A 20839-nucleotide genomic window follows, 5' to 3' on the forward strand; every position below is an offset into this window, starting at 1 on the left:
AGTGGGGATCTTACCACACTTGGTGACCAAAGAAATCAGAGATGCAGACGTCTGCACACTTGAACATGGAGAACCTTGCAACTGTGTCTGGAAACTACAATTTGTTTTGAGTACATGGGGGACCTTTACCAAAATTGGCTGTATCAAAGTATATAAATCAATAAATATTATGATATTAAAATTACACAAAGAATTTTCTCTGACCAAGGTGGAAATGGCCAGAAATAATTTTTAAAAACTGAAAAACATCCAAATGTTTTTCACTTGAGCAATAAATATTACTTAAAATTAGAAACTATTTAGAGTTGAATAAAAATGAGGCACTAGTTATATATTTTATTTAACATACAGTCTTTACCATATATGTTAAGAAATAGAGTTTGTAAATCAATGAATTAAGTTATTGGCTCATGAAATTAGAGAAACGAGCATAATGTGTCTGTGGTATTAAAAGAGGAAGTAATTAAGATAAAGCTTAATCAGTGAAGTAAGAAAAATTTGAAAGGATGAAATTTGATTATTTGGCATCTAATAAAATTTATAGATGCAATTAAAAAGTAAATCACATTTCTATATAATAACAGTAAACATCCAGAAATTGAAAATCACAAAAATATTTGAAATTGATATAGAGCAAGTTAAATGGTCTGGTATACATGTAAATATGCACCTTGTAAAAACTGCAAAATAGTAATGAAATTCAATCTAAAAGGATGGAGAGTGAAGAGAGCTTTCCAACAGTGGTCCTGGAGCAAGGGGACATCTATACCCAAAATAATGAGCTCTTCTAGACTTACAACTTCTGGAAAAATTAGACCACATGGAGACAAGGGATTAAATCTAGAATGTAATCATTTGAAGACTTCTAGAAAAGAAGACACAGAAGCAAATTTGTAAGATCTAAAGTTGGGCAAATTGCTCTTAACCTTGATACCAAAATCAACAAAAATAAAATTGATAAATTGGGATTTATTAAAATTAAAAATTTTCTAAAATAGAATATGTAAAATGAATCAAGAGACAAGCTACAGATCCTGGAAAATATCTGCCACCAAAATGTCTGACAAAGGACTTGTCCCTTGAGGAAGTGAAAAGACAAGAGATAGGGCCCTCCCTCCTCTCCCTCCCTTCCTCTCTCCCTCCCTTCCTCTCTCCCTCCCTCCCTTCCTTGGATGCTTCTTTGAAACAGTTTTTAAAGTATCTCAGTGGATCCTTCACAATCCTAGGAGAAGAAATCAAACAATTCAACGAGAGAGTGATTAAAAGACTTGAGCCAACCTTTCACTGAAGATGATGTCTAGACTGCAAATAATCCCATGACAAGATGTTCAGCAAAATTAATGCTCATCCAACAGCAAACAGAAACCACAGGGAGGTGTCATGAGGGAGAAAAGCCAAAGAAAACACTGTCCATCCCAAATGCTTCCTGAGGACACTGAGCTCTGTGTTGCTCCCATATTGTTGAGGCAGATGTAAGATGTGCATCCAGTCCAGAAAACGATTTGTCAGTTTCTTTAAAATCTCGACACATGAGTCTGTGGCTCAAAAGTTCCATTTTAGTTATTTATTTCACGGAAATGAAGATTTATGCTCTGGAAAAACCCATACATAAATGTTCATAGCAGCTTGGTGTGTCATCTACCCAAACGTCCTTAATCAGCTGAAGCGTTCAACCACCTATGGGTACCCAAACCATGATACCCTACTCAGTGAGGCAAGGGAGGAGGGTCATGGTATAAACAAACCGTGGACTCATCTCGGGGAATTAAGCCCAGTGAGTGAAGCCAATCACAAGGTCGAACCACTCTGCAGTTTCACTTCCGTGATGTTTCAAATGAGAAACAGAGAGAGAAAGAGCAGAGCTGCCAAGGGTGAGGGTCAGTGGAGGGACAGGAAGAAGGAGGTCAGTGTGCTTTTGGAAGTGCAGCATGGGAAGTTCTGTGTAGATAAAACTGCTATGCATTTACTGTAGTGTGGGTTCCCAAGTCGTGTATGTGATGCCAGTGTACAGAGACACAGACACACACACAAAACAGGAAGCTTGAACAAGGCAGGTAGATTGCAGCCATGTCAACATCCTGGTTGAGCCATTATAGTTTCACAAATGCCACCTCGGGGAACCCTGAGAAAGACAATATGGTATATCTCCATGTTATTTCTGAGTACTTCATGTAGGTGTACAATTATGTCAGTAAAAATTTTGACTACATAGAACTATTAATCATTCCCTACTTTTTTATATGCACAACGTGAATTCTATATAGAAATTAAAGCAATGAGCTCCAAAAAGACATGAATAATAAATGTCACCAACATTAATAGTGAGCAAAATATACCAAGTATAATTACACTTTTAGAAAGCTGTACAAAAGCAGGTGCAAATAATCTAGGTCTTTGCAAAGCAGGAGGAAAGGACAGTAAGCAAGAGAAGGGACAAGGAGATGCCTGGGTGCTGGCCCTTAGTCTGAAAATCCACAGAGCTAAGCATTTATGATCTGTGCACTTTTTTGGTCTGTTGCACTTCAATTGAATGGGCGCATAGAGAAGAAAGCAAATCTCTCTTCAGATCAAACAAAACAAAACAATCAAAAAGAAAAGAACAATTGTTGCCAGCGTCTTCACAAGGAGATACATATTTCGTGCGGAGCCCGGCCCGCTGGAGCGCTCGGCCTTTTCATTCTGCGTGTAGCGGTGCACGAGTTGCAGGGCGTGTAGTGACTGCTGTGAGGAAGAGGTTCCTGAGCCTTCTGCAGTGACAACGTCAGCTTGACAGACGGGTGGGATGATCGAGGGGGCAGATCACGTGCTCGTACTCCCGAAACCACTCTGCTGCAAGCAAAGCTTCCTGTCGGATTAGGGACATTTGTTTTGGTTGAATTGCTTGCTTTCTTGCACTTTTTCTATTTCAACGTGCTTTTCTGTGAGCATGTGGAGCTCGGTCAATGGATCCAGTGTTCCTCTTCGCCGGCTGACGGCAGAGGCGATGTGACTGTGCTGCTGATGCACGGTGATTGCCTCGCTGAAAGTTCCATTTGGTCTGACCTGGACATTAATATGCAGGCGGGAACGTCAGTCAACGCCGCCGAGTCTATTTCAGCTGTGTGGCTGTTCTTCTCGATATTCCCTCCGTGTATGATGACCTCCAGCATATTCTAAGGCAGATTTCGTGATTCAGGCAGAGGATAATGTACTGTAGACAATCCAAACACTTTGCGAGTGAGCTGGCACATTTCTCACCTTGGAGATGCTTTCCTCCGATGGTGTGATGTTATTTCACTGGAAAGCAACAGGGCAGAGCTCTCCGCACATAGCCTGGCCACCTGTCCTAGTGTCTCCAGGTTTGTCCCAGCTTTGGCACTGTAAGTCCTGTACCTGGGAAAACCCCTCAGTTCCAGGCAAGTGGGATGGACGCCACTAAATTGATTTTTGTAATGAAAGATGCACATTTGCAGAGAGAGTAATTACTACAAATGCCAGTGATCTTAAGTATTAAGATAAATTACAAGTTGTATTCTCCAAAAGAGAGTGTGCTACACACAGGTGTGCATACAGTTTGGTTGTTTAAGCAGCAAGAGCCTCCTGTGAGGTAGGTAGGTACGCACCAGTGTGTCTGTTGCCATCAGTAAAGGTTGTGCCTTTTCTCTTCTGTGCAGACTCACGGGATCCAGTGTTCCTGACCTCATTGTGAGCCTCAGCAACCAGATGTGGCTGCACCTGCAGTCTGACGACAGCATCGGCTCACTTGGCTTCAAAGCTGTTTACCAAGGTGAGCCTGAGCCACACTTGGCATTTAGAAAGAAGATTCCGGTGAGGGCAGAGACCACTCAGTGTGTGTTGCAGATGAGTGATCTCATCACCGTGCTAGAACAGGGTTTATAAACAGGGACTGGTTACTTATAACTTCCTCAAAGTCCAACTTAGCTTACAGTTGCTCTTTGTCACGACAGTGTTTAGTTTTGAAAGTTGGACTTGCTAGGTCTGCCATTATTATGTCAAAATAAAAAATGAGACCAGGTATAAAATGCAAGGTATGAACCATGAGCATACTTGCAGATCTCTTGACAATGTCATTGATTGGTATTCTTTAACATTTTTTATTATGGAAAATTTAAAATTAAAGAAAAATAAAAAGAACACTGTAATATACCTGAAATGACTTACATCTGTAAACTTTTGGAGCCAACCCAGCCATTTGAAATGAAGGATTTGTGCCCTGCACTGTTGTTGAATGACTTTCAAAGTTGTAGAAGGCTGACAGGCGTGCAGATGGTTCCTGACCATTGAATACAAATGACTTTCTTATTCCCTGTGGACTATGTTGAACCTATTGGCACAGGCATTTCAGTATTTGTGACTTTCTGCATGTGTACATTCTGTGGATTCACTTTTGAAATAATTTTTACAAGAGACTTCATTAATTACTGTCCTAAGATATGTGACATGGCTGAAGTATGTGGTTGTCATAGGTGAAAATGAGCACTACTCACTTCTGGAGTTGAATTTTCATTTTATTCAATTTAAGTTTCTGAATTTTCATAGACAGTGCACTCTTATTGTCCAAATATATAGTATGTGAACAGTTTCAGGAGATGGAAAAAAATGTAACAAGGAGTCATTGCATATGAAGTCAATGAGACAAGACAGATAATAAAAAAGCACCCAGTACCCCCAAACAGTAAGTATGGGGTGATGTTGCCACAACCTCATGTGCACAAACACATCATGGCTGTTACCCTCTCTCCAAGTGAGTGGAAGTAATCCCAACAGGGAAAAGTCCTGTAGTGAGGAGAGACCCAGCACAAGTGTCCTTATCTGTAAAGTGGGAGATAGATTCCCCCAAGCCAGAAGAATGGGGTAGAGTGTGACTTAATGTCTCTTCTTAATAAAAAATGGTACAATGAAATAATTGCCTTCACGTCCCACTCAAAGTTAGGACTACAATGCAGAGGTAATTGCTGAGTGCTTCCTGACTTTGGATTTTTTACGCACCTTTAATTGAACTTGCACATGACTATACAGTTATTCAAGAAAGTGTGATGAGGTATCATGTTTTCCACATGATCTACTCTTGGTACTGCCTTTGGTGGAGTCTAGAAGCATCAGTAAAATACCAAACACTTCCCAACAGGACAAATTGCAGTGCATTTGCTCTGCCTGTAAGAAGACACACATAACCTTGATCATTCTGAGAGTAGAAACTAGAATCACTTCCCAATTGTCTATCCTCACTCTTAAGGGTCATAAGTTCTCTCAATTACAATGGAAATACTCTTTCGTGTGTTCAGCTCGGTGACCACACTACATTAATTACAATTACATTTGGCTTTAGTAATCTTGACAATGTCAGTAGTTTATTAATAACTACAACTTGAGATGTCATAAAAACGTGGATGACTGCCAATCCTTGAGAGACTGCCAGTTCAATGCCATGCATTATCTTTTAACAAAACAGTATTCCAAAAGTAAAAAGGGCAATCAAAACAAGAGAACTAACGTAACTTGGGAATTTAAAGACACCGAGACAACATATAGTGTTAAAATCACTGGATCTGGCATCAGCCAACTCTTGGTACCAGCTCTATCATTTCTTAGCTACTTAACTTATCAAGTTGTTTAAACCGGTTCAGCTTTCATTTTATTAACAAGGAGGTTGGAAATTATATTAATTATAGTGACAGCATTCGCTTCCTAAGTCTGTTCTAAAAACCAATGAGTGTAAACATGCAGTGGTCATGACACATGGTATCAAAAAGTAACTATCCATTATGCTTTTCCCTATTTAATTTGGAGATTTTTCTATATAAAATATTGTTTTCTTTCCATAAACAATAGTGCTCATAGCAAAAGATGTAACCCAGTGCAAGGGTGTTAGATGGCTAGCGGTCACCCCTCTCCTCATCCTCCCCCTTCGCCTACTGACTTCCTCAGAGGTGGCTGTTGGATCTTCCCAGAGACCTTCAGTGATACACATGTGACATCAAACTCTAGACAAACTATTATGCAAAAAATGGTACATTGTCCCATGTTAAAATCCACTTGAATGGATTGCAAAGACCACATCCTAACAAGGTGGCAGTGCCTTTCTTCCCCTGTTCTCAGCAGTGAGAGGACAACTACCCACATCTCCCCTTACGAACCTCCTGGCCCATCTCACCAAGATCTTGACACTGCTCTGATAACGTGGAGCGCAGACATCGACTCTCACCTGTTACCCTGAGATATCTATGGTCTCTGCTCCTCTTATAGAAATAGCCACAGGACACCCTCTCCTGTCTACCTCCCCTCCGCAGCACACACTGACAGAAAAGTCCTACAAGACCCTGTACTGCCACCTCCTCCGGCATATACAGTAGTAGTGAAGTGACCGCCAGGGAACACAGGATCATAGGCGTTCGTTTCCACGGCACCATCTGGGAATCCTCCACCACCCCGGGCTCTTGCAAGGTCGGGAGCCTGGGTTTTGTCTATTCTCCTCACCTTCTGCTCCATTCAGTTTTTCCCACCTGGGAACAGCTTCTCCAGCATTCTGGTTGGCCACATTTCCTAGGAAAGTAGGCAGAATAATTTAGTCTTTTAGGGAAGAGGCTATGTTAAAGCAACTGAGGTGGAGGACAAGAGGGAGCCCAGGTATCATCTGGGATTCTGGTGTGCAGGAGAGGAGAGCAGGCCGGAACCCAGAGACAGGAATGCAGAGCAGGTTGCTGCTGATGGTCCCCAGTAGAAAAACAAAACAGAGATTCACATAAACAAGTTGTCTTCCTACACTTGTGTTTGCATGTGTTATGTGATTGTGAACATCAGTAATACTCACGTCATGTACACATGGCTTGATTGATGTACAGAATGCCAAAAGAAAATTATTGGAGGAAAAAAATGCTAGTTTCAAAAATAAGTAGAGCTCTTTAAGGTAATTATGTTAGAAGTCTGAGAAACTGATGGGGGAGTGAGCTTTGTTTGTTTAAAACCTTTTTATACATTAAAATATTTAAAATAGTCTATTTAAAAACCTAAAAGTTAATGAGTATGATATAAATAAATTTTAGGAGACCTGTATAAATCAATACTCTCCACTAACCATATACAATGTATACATATATTTCCTTTACAAGTGGATTCTACATATATATGGATTATACACATACAATTTATGTGTTTATGAATCACATGTAATGTACACGTAGAACCCAATATAGCAAGTCTCAGAATGTCACACAGATATGTGGAAAGCTGGGGACTAGGGCATAGCTTCTCACTTTATGTATGTTTCAAACGTAACTACTAACCATCAGAAAAATTCTGTAAACCAATTTCACATGCAACAACACCAGAATTCTTGTTAAATCATTGTAAGGGTTTAGAGCTAAACACATTTAAAATAAAATATATATCACACCACAGCACATCATTGCTGATCGCCAGAAAAGAGGGAAAGAAAAGCATTTGCTTAAATCCAAGGCATCCAGCCCCAGAGACATTGAGTAACAGGAAGCTGGGTGCTTGGATGTCCCCAAGTACAATCAAGAGTTTCCAATTTTGGTGGCCCCACACTTTTATGGCTTTGTGGATATAGTACCTCTGCAGTTCTACTTTGTCATGAGAATAACATTCAGCTAGAGTTCATCGCCCAAGTTGATAAACTGCGTTTCCACAAATCATGTTTTATGTAATTTGCCATAGCTATTTAAATTTTAGCAGGGGGTAAATGAAAGGAAATGTTCCTTGTGATGAGCTGCTGAGTAGTAAAAGCAAGACCTGTTTCAGCTCACACTAAGAATCTTTTCAGTAAATTTGTTGGAGTTCACCATCATGGTTTCAGTCCAGAGACAGAATTATCTCCTGTAGCTAGTGAACAAATCAGCAGCAGGAGTGAGTGACAATTAGCTCGTGTACCTGAGCCTGTAACTAGGGCTCTCTGCTTCTATGATGGGTGGAAGGTGGCACCAATCAGAGAGTACCACACTGTCAGAGCAGCATTTCTACCTCCTTGGGAGAGAAACTATGGATGCAGCATCAACATTTTATGGTCTCTGAGACCCTCTCTACTTGTATACTTGGTTACTTGGTTTTGTTCCTCTAGGTTGGCACAGTCTCTCAGCCTCTGTGTGATTCATTGTGCACATTTACAAGGGGTCCAAATAGAATTAGAAGTATAATGTGTGGCCCCTGAACAGATGAAAGCTCACTGGCTGTACAGAAAATGGCCCTGACCTTGTTAGCATGAAGTTAATGTACTACTCAAAGCCAGGCAGGATCCCACCTTCCAGAATTATGGCATCATTCCTAAGAGCTGAAAAAGAAGGTGAAGCCAGGATAGAGCTTCAAGCCACCTTCTGTTTAGATGCCATTGAATTCCCAGCTAACCATCACAGACCTTATATCTAAGGTTTATTGAAAAAATCTGCAAAGCCTTTATTTGGATCTATGACAAGTGATCCTTTGTCCTAGATGCAGACTTAGATGGATACCTGCATATTGGGATGTCTTGGGATGCTTGGCAGAATCACCAGTGAGACAGAGAAGGAAGCAGATTGGGAAAGGCTGTTCTGACAGGTGCACAGTTCCTTAGCTCTGGCTGCTGTAACAGAAAACCATGGCCTGAATGGCTTATAAACCAGTGACATTTATTTCTTATAGACAGGAGGATGGAAAATCAAGATTAAGGCCCCAGTGGGTTCAGTGTCTGGTGAAGGCTCTCTTTCTGGTTCATAGATGGAGTCTTCTCTGCATCATCACATGGCAAAAGGAATGGGAGAGCTCACTGTGTTGTCCGTTACAGGGCTCTAATGCCATGCATGAGGCCTCTGCCCTTGCGACCTAATCATACCCTAAAGTCTCCATTGAGTCCAATCAACTTGGTGATAACGTTTTCAGATCGTGAACTTTTCAGGTCAGAAGCACTCAACTCATAACAGGCACCTTTGCTGAACTTGCAAGGGGCTCAGCGTTCAGTTTTTCTGATTGAGGCAAGCAGGCTGCACTTGGTACTGTTGAACACTCATCAGTGATGTCAGCTGGGGAGAGAGCTTCACCAGTGCACAGCCCTGGGCCCCTAGAGCTGCCTTGGTTCTAAAGGGTGCATTAGGATTGGAAGGACCCACTACTGCGTAGCTCAGCTTTCCCCGTCTGGGAACAGCTTCTCCAGGATTCTGGTTGCTTACATTTCCTAGGAAAATATCACAAGGTGCCCTTGCCTTCAGCTTACCCCATGCTGATCCAGGTGGTCTATGCAGCAGGGGACACAGGCCCAGGTCCCTGAGGGCTCCTAGCATCTGAGGGTAGGCCTTCTTAGAGTGGCTGTGCCACTCTAAGTAATCCATAGGTCACCATGGATGCTGGTGTCTCATACTGAAGGCTGCCTTTGCACTCCTATTGTTGCTGTCTGGTGCACTGCGCACATCCAGGAACCTAAAGCAGAAAGATCTGGAGGCTCAGATCCCTCAGTTAGCCTTGGGGTGAGGGTCACAGATGGATTGGCCTACTCTTCATGGTTCCCAAATCTATGTAATCCTCTTCTGGGATCAGTACCCCAACATTGTCATGGATTTGAGGTGTTGACCAGGTCTCATCAGGTATGTCCCCTCCTTCTTAGCTGTACCTTCAAAGTTCAACCCATCATCCCATCAATTCTACAATCCAAGTCAATGGACTTTGGGATCCATGGCAGGGATAGTGAGCTCCATGGCCAATACTCACCACAATGTCTGCTCTGCTATACTGGAGTCTTTTGTTTGAGCAATTCCCAGAGAGGCACGTAGCTGTGAGCAGACACTCACAGGCTCAGTCCTGTAGGCGAGGAGGGTGGCATAGGAGAAAGTGTACACTGCAGACTGCCGTAAGTCCTTTGAAAGGGCCATGCACTGCTATTTGATCTCCTGGGTTGCTAATTTAGATTTTTTTATCATGGGCTTTCCAATGTTGTTCATTCAATATGCCAAGAATGAACTTAACATTCCCTTCCTCCAAAATCTGAAATAAAACAGGTTATTGCCCAGGCCTCCATCCTGGGACCAGCACGGATGTGTGTCCTCTTCTACAGCCCAGATATGGGCTGTTAGGACATCCCTCCTCTTGTCAAGCTTTCTGGCCCAGGGTTCACAGCATGCAGCTCATTCATGTTAATCCAGATATCAGCATCACTGTCCACCAGCTGCCTGGTCCCTTCCCCACACTCCTTGAAGATTTGAACAAAAGATGGTAGACATTGTTTTCATCTTACGTATTCTCAGCAATGTGCATAGTGGAAGGTCCCCATCTAGCTTTCTCAACCAACTTCTCTCAGTCCTACCTAGTAAGTGTCTTTCCATTCTGTACCTTCTTTCTTCACCTCTCCTTTCCCCCAAAACAGCCCTACGCAGCATCTCTGAAGACTGTCAGAAAAGGTCATAACCTTTGTCCTTCCCCACACCTGTGTGTCACCCCTACACAGCAGCCAAGCCAGATCATCTTGGCTGTAATGAAAATGGAGAGGGCCAGTTAGCACCTTTCCAGGGCCCATGGAAAACTAGGTGACTAGCTCCCTGTTTCCAGCTTCATCTCTTGCCTCTACACTTCATTTCCAGTCACATGGAGTGTCCAGATCATCAAATGTGCTTTTATTTTCTCTTTCCTGCCTTTGCATGTATACTTTACCTAACACAGATCTTCCTTCCACAGCCTCATCATGCAGATAATTTGCTCATCTTTCTGTCGCAACTCAAGGATCACTTTCTCTCCCATCAGCCCAACCTGCCTGGATGATAGCAGATGCTTTTTCTGCACAATCCTGCCACATACTCATTTGATTGTCAAACTTCCTCATTGGCTGAAGCTAAGAGAGGGCAAGAGTCTCTCTGTGTCTGATCCTGTGCAGCCCTGGCCAGGTGGAATGTGTAAGCTGCTCCTTATGTGCTAAGTGAGAGTGTGGACCCATGGCATCTGACATCTTGGCCAATCTCTAGATTGTTTAGAACTTATACTAATATTAATAGCAGATGTTGGGATTGTATGGCACAGAAGCAGTAGAAATGAGAACATGCCACCCACATGCTGCAAACAAGACTGGGAAGGTTTCTTTATTGGGACCTCAACTCAAGCTGACCAACTTGAGATGGAAAGCAGCACTGACCAGAGATGAACAGATTGCTTTCTTCACCAAGGGGAGCAGGAGATATTGCTATTTAGAGCAGGATATATTTGGGGGAGGGGAGTAGGCTAAAGTTTAGCCATTGTCCATTAGTCTTGGGTACAATTTAAAAGATGTTCTGTTTCTTGTGCATAAGAAAGAGTGCCTGGCCTTGAAAATTGCAGACTAATGGGACAATGACTTCTGCCAGGAACTACTGACTCTGTTCTGCTCCATCATGACCATCTTGCATAAATGTCTTGTCTTCATCTTTTGGTCAGGTCCTTAGGACAAGGGTCTGTAGGTGCTGAGCTACTGGGAAAATGTAGGGTGTGGTGGAAGAAGTTATCAACTCCAACAAGTCATAGGTCAAGTTCAACCCTATATTCTAGTCTTGGGCAAAACATTTCTCAAATGATCAATGTCTACATGCAGAGCTGAGTAATCTGACTCAAAGGCTGTGGCAAGAAAGGGGAATGACATGATAAAAAGAGAGGTATAGCCTTTTATCCATGGTCCATCAGTTATCTGTAGTGAAATGTGAAATGTCCAGTAAAGTGTCGGTATTTAGCAAGTGACTTCAAGTTTCCGCAAAGTAACCTAAGCAACTAGTATCAAAACTTGCAACGCAGATGTGTTACCAAAGCTGGTGGGAGGTTAATACTGTACTGTTCAGCTATGGAATCTCTAACATTAGTGATTATCAGCTTTACCAAGAGCAAGGAAAACTAGAGGACTTATTGAAGTCTCCCTTTGGTTATGATCTCCCCTTGGTTTTGTTGCAAATTGTGTAACCATCTCAACAGAAACCAGGTTTAGCCTGTAAACATTCTGGCCTTTGGCCTAATCTGCATTTATGGATGAGTTTTGAAATAAATAAAGATGGAGGCAGAAGAAAGCACACATCTTGCTTTTGGCAGATACCAGTTTAAGGGCCCAGGGTACACCTCCCTTTTGTTCCCCTATGGTGGTCTCTACCTGTTTCGTTGCATTGGGCCACTTGAACCTTCTTAATAGCCTAGGAGACTTTTCTACACAGCTCCCCTGCACCTCGTTTTGCACTTCCCACCACCACCGCCTGCCTGTCCCTGTCTGTGCACCTACAGTGTCCTCTCCTAGTAGAAAAGGTGAGGTTGGACTTAAGCATGTCTGACTCTACAATGCCAAGGTCTTATTACAGGACTCCAGGAACATTACAGTTTCTGTGCTTCCCCCAATCTGCCTCATGGCAGCAGCCACCTGGGAGCATGTGTGGCCTGTCCGTCCTCACTTCCTGTTTCAATATCTGCCTGAAACATTGGCCTTTCTGCAGCTTCTATGGCTACATCTGCCATCCACAGCATCTGTCTACTGCCACTGTGGGCACCCTCGCCCATTTCCCTGTCCCCACAAGAGCTGCCCTGTGCTCATGTCGAGTCTGCAGCTGCCTTCCTGAGTCCCCTTCTCTGCTGTCCCCTCCCTCACAAGGCCCTCACCCTCCATCTTGACCTGGAAACACTTTCTCTGCCTGACCTGGCCTGAGATCACAACTTTTTCTAAGAGAAGCAAGGTGGCAAAGAGTGTTTAGTGAGTCCTTAAGGAAACAGACCCACTTTATTCAATTCTCTGCTCTAGGCAATCACAGTGTGCTCTCTGTCTGCATCTTGTCAAGCCATTTAGCAGCCAAATGCTTTGATAAGTGAGCAGGTTAGACACTGGCTCTGGATTTGTGCTAGCTACTGTTTTCCTCTGCTGAATTCCCAACTGGCCCAACCAGGGTTTAGTTCTCAGACCTAGGATCCTCTAAGATGATCAGATGATTTTATTAAAGCAAAGTGTAAACAAACACACAATAACGACAGAACTACAGAATAGGATTGAATGTTAAAATACTCGTCATTGAATGGATTAGAGAATTTGCACCGTGACATGCTAACATTCACAATGGACCCAGGTTTCAGAAAACTTGTAAATCAGGAGCACCATTTATTTCACATGAGTTACATTTTATGAGTGAGTCAGACACATCTCCTCTTCTCAATAATGTGAGGTAAGCCATTATTAAATACTTAAGCCATCCACAAATCTGAGTCAGGAGAGCAGGAGTCTGACATTTAAATTCCAGGCTTAGTGGCCCATTTGCTTGAGTTACCTCTCACTCTCCCTTCTTAACATTTGTCGTCACGGATTTGGGTCCAGCCTCAGAGTTAGCTGAAGCAGGTGTGCTGGGATGATATGGAGATCCAGAAGCACAGGTTAACGTCATGCAGACTTGTGGGTGGCACATTTTCCTGTCTGGATCTCAACCTGGGGCTGAGGAAAGAAGTATTGTGCATGATATTTTTAATTATAAGAGAGTTTGTGAAGCACTTGAACTTAAAAACGCCTACTTCCAGACCACACCAGGCTGAGTGAATGGGTCTCTGGATCTTTACCGACTGTATGGTGGCCTTCCTTTCTTCTCCTGCGTTTGCACACAGTAAAGGGTCCTGAGGATTTCATACTTGGATATTTGAGATCGATTGGGGGGTCTCTTTTCCTTACATGATTTCCCCTCTGTAATTCTTCAATTTTACCCAAATATATATTCTTTTTCTTTTATATTCCTGACTCCTGTAGAGTCTTATTTGAGATGATTGAATTTTGCTGATTTACAAGTGGATACTGCTTTACTTGTGGGTATGAAGTCATAGATGCAATGTGGCCTTTCTCTAAGCATACCCTGTATCTTAACTTTGCACACCTGCTTGTGCCTGTCAGCCAACCTTTCCCTTTGGCAGCTCACATCTCACTGTGACTCAGCTTTTGTGCATTTTCCTGGTGATCTACTTTTTTACCCTATCAGCGTACAAGCTCCGTTTACCCCCACTTTTCCAAAGAGAAACAGAAGGGAGCAGAAAGTAGGCTACAGCAGTGTGAGAGTGAGAGGGGGACAGTTGAAGAGCAGAAGTGGGACTGGACCAGACATGGGCCAGAAGGCCTGAAGGGCAGCAGGATGACTGTGTAGCAGACGAGATGCTACAGGGATGCATAGTCAGGAGGTCTGGCCCAGGGCTCCACTGTGCAATTGCTCTGGCCTTTAATAGCCTCACCTACCATGAGAGGTGGCAAGGAATGGTCCTGTGTGGATCGCCTCACAGGAACCTTTTGCCCCAGCTCTGGAAATGAGAGAAGTCAACAGTCCTGTGACTATTCAGCTTTTCATGGGAAGCTGATTCTGGGAATGACTAGTAAGCCATAGAAGACGTGATTGCTTCTTCCCAGAGCGCAAATGCTCTACTCGGAGTATTTCAATGCCGAGGGGAGGAAAACGAGCGAACACAGCTAGATTTTTAACACAGTCGGAAGCTTTCCAATGATGAAATCATAAAACTGTGAGAAAGATAAACCCAAGACTATATGGCAAAGAATCACACAAATCCGTGAATGCTGACATTTCCTAAATTGCATCCACAAATGTGGATGTTGTGGGTGGTGCGAGGATCTTTGGCTGGGCTGTATCCAGGTGTATCCTGGAGTCAGGGGGCAGTGGGAGGCTAAGGCTATCTCCAGAGCATGGAGAGGTTGAGGCCAGGGACTCACAGCCAACCTTTGCCATGGGAGCCAACGCATGGTGCAGGACATGTCACGGAGAGGGGACAGCCAGAAAACTCAGTGATTTTCTGAATTTCATGAATTTATGGCTAGGGAAGGTCAGGCCCTGAGCACAGCACAGACGGTGGAGAACTAGTGCCTTTTCCTTCCTCCTAAGGCCAAAGTAGCATTATTTTTTAAATGACCCAATGTTTACAATGAATGGAAACTTTTCAATTATTGATTCTAATTATTATTTATTTCCAATTTAGGCTTAAAAATTAATTATTCTGCTTTCAGAAGTTCTTTGTTCACTTTTCCCCTGGCTGTAAATAAGCATGGAATAAGAACAGATTCACAGCCCGTTCTGTATATTTTTAGGCTCTGAGTGAGCTTGAGCTATGCATGACGAGAGCAAAGCAAAGGAAAACATGGGTGATTTCATTATCCAATGTGCTCACCCATGCAGACATGGGAGGGGCACAGGATCATGAAGAGGTTTTGCTGATTTGGATTTTGAAGTTGTAAAAGCAGAGAAACTGCTCAAATATTTTTCAAATAAAGCTCATTTAATTTCAACTTATTTCTAAAATTCTTCTGCTTTAATGTAAGCAATTTAAAAACTGGGTTTCCCCCTTATTTGGAGAGGCAATCTCCATATTAACTGCATTACAACTCCCAAGGTGGTGTTATGCTGCAGAGAGCTGGGGATTGGAGGGAGGAAGGAGGGGACACAAATTCTTCCTGATCCTTCCCTAGTGTGTTCACAGTGAGCTCTTCTGCTCTCCTGCGCACACGTCTGATCTCTGCAGTGCTAGGCTCACATGTGTTGTGGTTGGATGTCTCCTTGTTTCTGTCTCTCTCTTTGGACAAGGTGACTGGTTAACATTAGAAGGGACTCTCCTTTTGGAAGAGCATTATGAGATCCTTCCAAAGATGGCAGAGAGCTGAGAAAGTCATCCACAAAACCGTTTTAAAAATGTAACCTGGGTAACATTAGTAATTAATGCCTGTGGTGACATGCAGGTGATCTCTGTGATGAGTATATTAGCTACTTTTCTCTTCGCTGGGACAAAATACCTGACGCAAACAATTTAAGGGAGGGAATTATTTAATTTTCTCAGTTTCAGAGGCATCAATCCACAGCAGGGAGGCAGTGGTCAGCAGCTTGCATCATGGCAGATAGGAAGCAGGGTGGAGCTGCAGCAGAAAGGGGCTAATGGATTAGTTCAGAGCTCTTATGATCAAATTTGTTTCTGGAAACTTCTTCACAGTCACACCAAGAGGTATGGCTGACCAATCTTTTAGGCATCTCTGACTCCAATCTATCAACAATAAATATCAAACATCTCGGTGAAGGCCTGTGCTGTGAGTGCCTGGGGATCTCTCTGCCTGGGATAAGTCCCATGGCGTCCCCACCTGAGCTGTCACACTTGCTTGCCACACAGTCCCTTGTTAGAAATATGGACTCATAATAGCACCTACACCTTTTCTCTCCTTCAAGCCTTCATCAGGAATTCCCATATCAGCATTTTCCCATTGTTTTAGGAAGAAAGTCTCCTATTTGACACAGCAATAACATCTTCTCTTTCCTCCTCAACTACACACATCCATCCTTCCTTCCTTCCTGTCTCCCTCCTCCTGTCTGTCCTCCCTTCCTCCCTTCCTCTCTCCCTCTCTTCTTCCCTTCCTCCCTTCCTCTCTTCTTCCCTTCCTCCCTTCCTTTCCTCTCTTCCTCCCTTCCTCTCTTCCCATTAGCTTCAGAACAAGGTGTGAGGACCACCCTCATCCATGCATGGTCTGTGATCAGTCCTCTTCCTCTTTTCAGAGTGGGTCCATCAACAGATACTCGTGCTTTTCTGGTTTGCATGTGACCTCCTTGTCTGCTCTCCAATTTAGGTTCCTTTTACCTTGTGCTTGGACTGAGGTCTTCACTCTATTGTTTACTCTTCAATCCTATTTTAAATCTAGCCTCTGTTATTAAAATTTCTGCTGCTACAGGTAAGAAAGACTCCATCCTCCAGCTTTGGGAGGTTCAGATGGGGTCTGTCAAGATTCTTTCATTTTCTCAGCCCTATCTTCCTTCTTGTGGCTTTGTCCTCAGGTGAGATCTCTATATATGACTGAAAAAACAGTTTCCACCTTCTCAGCATTTCTGTGCCTATCATTGATGCTCTCAGAACCCTAAGGGTGAGGATATCTTTGGTGGCATCCATCCTAATACCAGAAATGACAGAATCATCTGTCATGTGTCACCAACACAACCGGGTCCAGGACAGGGAGGATCTGATGGTTGGTTCTGGGCACTGGTCCATTCCTGAGGCAGGGGTGGTGTCAGGGCTGCACTGGGCTCTTGGAGACTGCATGCAGAGCAGCAGAGAGTGGACCAACATCTCAAATGGAGGCAGAAGGGCAAGGTCAGTGTCTTCACCTCAGAAACCTCTGATCCTCTTCTCCATGATCCTTGAAACTGAGTTTCGATGGCCACGGTGCTATAACAGGGGCCAAGAGGCCCTTTGTGATAGAGCATTTCCCCAAATGTCATGCCCACTTCCTCCACAGATGTCTCGTGAAACCGACCCTCTTTGGGAAAATCTATGCCATCTTCCATTTTTATTCCTTTTGTTCATTCTATTTCTGGTTTCTAGGCCTAAAGTATCCATCTTAGCTGTAAAAATTATCATTTATAACTGCATTAACATCTGTAATCCTATTGAACGTGTGTTGTGGGGAGAGTCTACCAATATTTGCCATTCGTTTGTTTTGGTTAGGTGAAGAGAGGCTGTAAGGTGGACCCTGGGCGATGACTGTGTGGGGTGGACACAGGCAGGGGTTGCTATGTGGGATGTACACCATTGGCAGGTGGCTTTGGAACACTGCTTTTCCTCCCCACTGAGACCCCTTCATCCTTTGCCAGGGCCTGGAGCTCTTTGATCCATTCCATGGTGCTTAATCCTTTGGTAATGAAGTTTTCAATCTCTACCTACAGAGGCTATGGCGTGTTTGAATTGTATGAGTAATATTCTACCTTGCTGAAAATGAACTCCATTTGTCAGTTTTTTATTCTCTACATCTTCAACGCTTTTGCTAATGAGTCATCATATGCAAGCAGACGGCATGCTAGCTTTTCCCTCTCTTTACCCCACATCAATCACACTATAATGTCTCAGAAGAACATTTATTAAGGCTATCAGCCAGAATTTTAAAATAATAACTTGGCCACACCAGCACATATTCAGATTTCCAAAGTTCTAACCACGAGATTATGTCACCATATGCATTTTTGAACGTTATAATAACTTTCAAGAGTAGCATTTTTTTTGTGTGTCCATTTTTGTTTTTTATAAGATTATCTTCCTCTCTAAATATCCATAACAGCTTTCCTTGGCTTGTGCAGTGGAAGGTGTGGTAGAGTCACCTGCTGCAGGTGGAGGCAAAGTCTGATTTAGTCTGGAACCTCATTCTATGCCTGCCACGGCTTTAACGTTCACTTTGCTTTCGTCTCCTGTCTGGTCACGAGCTACTCAGTCAGTCTCTGGTTGTCAGGATCATTATCTGTGAAGTGGAATTGTAATAATGGGGGTTTGTTGGAATAAATCATTTAAATAAATGTGGTAGCTTGTTGATGTCTATAAAGAGTACTCAGTTGGAACCTGTAATTACATTGTGTGTTTTTCAGACACACATACCTGAAGAAGAATTCTCCCTAGAGGTAAAGAAAACTAATTTTGTAATGGCTCGAGCCATATACCCCGCGACTGTCCTCAGCTCCAGGTTCTGTCTCCACAGTGCAAGGTGGCATCGCTCCCCCTTCTCCACTTGTCCTCAGGAGGCAGTGCTTGTCTCCTTTCTTACACTGCATTCCATTACAACAAACTTCTCAAATTGCATTTTAGTCCACTTCAACTTTACTGTTATTTTTCAAAACTGTTCACTTTCTTGTCAAAATTATAATGATCGATTGGATCTGGGATGGCATTTTTGACTTTCCATTATGTCCCTTCTCCCAGAGGTGTGTTCAGAGCCAGCAGGTGCTTTGTGGCTTCCTCCAGGACAATCTCATTCAGAGCTGAGATGATGGACCTAATTTTATGCTCCGCCTTTCTCTGTGATATCCCCACTTGAATTATCTGCTTCTTTCAAGGATGCAATCCCGCTGCTTCCTTGCAGTGTGATTCTCTGAGTTGTATCTACAAGTTTTGTCCTCAAAACTTCCTGTGACTTTGCTGTCATTCTTGTGGATACTAATCTCTTCAGGCAGAAATCTGCCATTCAAGTGATTGTAAAGGTATTTCTTTAAAATTGTTGGTGTTCTCCTGTTCATTGTTAGTATAGAGAAACAGTTGATTTTTACTCCTTCATCTTGCATCCTGTAAATTCACTAACCTGTCTTATGGGTTCCAGGAGTTTATCTGTGGATTCCTTAGGAAGTCTATGTAGGCAGCCATGTTACGTATAAGTGGAATAAGTTTTATTCCTCTATTCCCATCTGGGTGCCTGTCATTACATTGCCCTGCTTTTGAAGTGACTAGAACAATACGACCAGTTCTCAGGAGGGTGGTGGCTATGGACATCTGTCCCTTGTCTTGGTCTGGAAGAAAACATCGTCTTTTTATTTTTTGCAGTTATCATCTACTTAATTTTTTTAGTTCATCGATTTTACATTTACTTACATGCATATACATTGTTTGGGCCACACCCTCCCTCCCCCACCATAACACCCCTGCTTCGGTTGGGGGGGGTATGTTTATTAGGCTAGATATAGAAATTTGAGTAATTCATAAAGGTGGCACTTAAAAGGGGGGACAGGAAAAGGGGGGGAAACATATGAGGCTGCTTGGTTTTGTGGCCTTTGTGTGTGTTTGGGTGTATTTCTGTTGCTGTAGTGGAAGGTGTTTGTGTCAGGGATTTCAGGGGACTGTACAGTAGGCTAGTCAGTGAGTGATGAGTATGGAAGGGAGGGGTGGTCTGGTGACAGGTTGGGGAAGGACAGGAGGGGGAGGTGAAGACAGGGAGAGAGTGGAAGAGAAGGGGCAGGAAAAAGTAGTTGGGAGGGAGAACAATGGATTGCAACACAGGAGAAGGAAGGAAAGTGAAGGGGGTATGAATAGGGATAAGAAAATAGTGATGGTGAAGTTAATAATACAAAAACAGGAAAAAAAAAACCACCAGGTACAGGAACAACAAAAAGTTCAGTCTGTTTGATAAAAGTTCTGGAGTTATTCTTTAGGCATCCAAGCAGGATCTCTGATGTGGTCTCACAGGTGACTGACTTGTGAGTAGTATTTGGTCCTTCTGTCCACAAGGTTAGCTGCAACTGTGAGGTGAGGTAACTCTGCAGGTTTGTGCAGTGTGGTCTGAGCTGTTGTTTTCACCAGGCAGCAGCTGCATTGCCCTTCAGTTGCAAGCTCTGTTTGGTAAGCTCCTCCCCCAGCAAGGTGAGGCCATTCAGTTTCGAATGTTGCTCTCCATCCCAGGATACTAGCTCCAGGATCCAACACCTGTCCCCAAAACTTCATTTGGTCATGGGGTATAATTTATATATAGTTGAACTCTGTTTGGTAATGTCTTGTTAAGGATTTTTGTGACGGTATTCATAATGAATATTGGTCTGTCATTTTATTACAGTGCCTTCGTTTGGTTTGACACAGAGTAATACAACTTCATAACTTGTCAAGTGTTCTCTCACTTCTGTTCTCTGAAGGAGATTGTAGAATGGGTCTCAATTTTTCTTTAAACAGAGTCTTATTTTTGATTATTAAGATGGTCTTTTACTATACAAATCTACAGAATTCAGTTTAAGATGTTAACTGCAATGAATATATAATTATGTATATGTGTGATTATTTTAAGAAACAAACCAGGGACTTGTATTTATGTCCATGGTGCATTATGAACAAAAACCCATTTGGATACACACTGTATAGAATCAGACACTGTACACTGTGTGATCTCTTGCTTTGAAAATATGAAGTTAAGTGAACAGACTACTTATGCCAGAGGATCTATGAGGCAAAGGACAGGAAAGAGGCTTCCATGGGCTAGAAGATTGTTGAATGAGCTATGGTCCATGTGTTTTATCTACAGGGCACTGTGCACTTGGGAGAGATAAGGAGGGAGAGAGAGGTGGTAAATACTCACAGGCACACAATTAAGAGACGGAAGAGGAAAAAACATACATCAAGC

The 20839-nt window shown here is 42.9% G+C and overlaps 1 protein-coding gene across 2 annotated transcripts in view; it reads left to right on the plus strand.

The window, feature by feature from the left end:
* Csmd1 (CUB and Sushi multiple domains 1) overlaps positions 1–20839 on the plus strand; it is a 1661894-nt gene that overhangs the window by 1241564 nt on the left and 399491 nt on the right. For both annotated transcript variants that reach the window (XM_074055299.1, XM_074055300.1), the window contains exon 12: positions 3654–3766. In XM_074055299.1, coding sequence (XP_073911400.1) covers positions 3654–3766 — 113 coding nt within the window. The remainder of the gene's footprint in view (positions 1–3653; positions 3767–20839) is intronic.

The sequence above is a fragment of the Castor canadensis genome, chromosome 14, assembly GCF_047511655.1.
Source record: "Castor canadensis chromosome 14, mCasCan1.hap1v2, whole genome shotgun sequence".
NCBI lineage: Eukaryota > Metazoa > Chordata > Mammalia > Rodentia > Castoridae > Castor > Castor canadensis.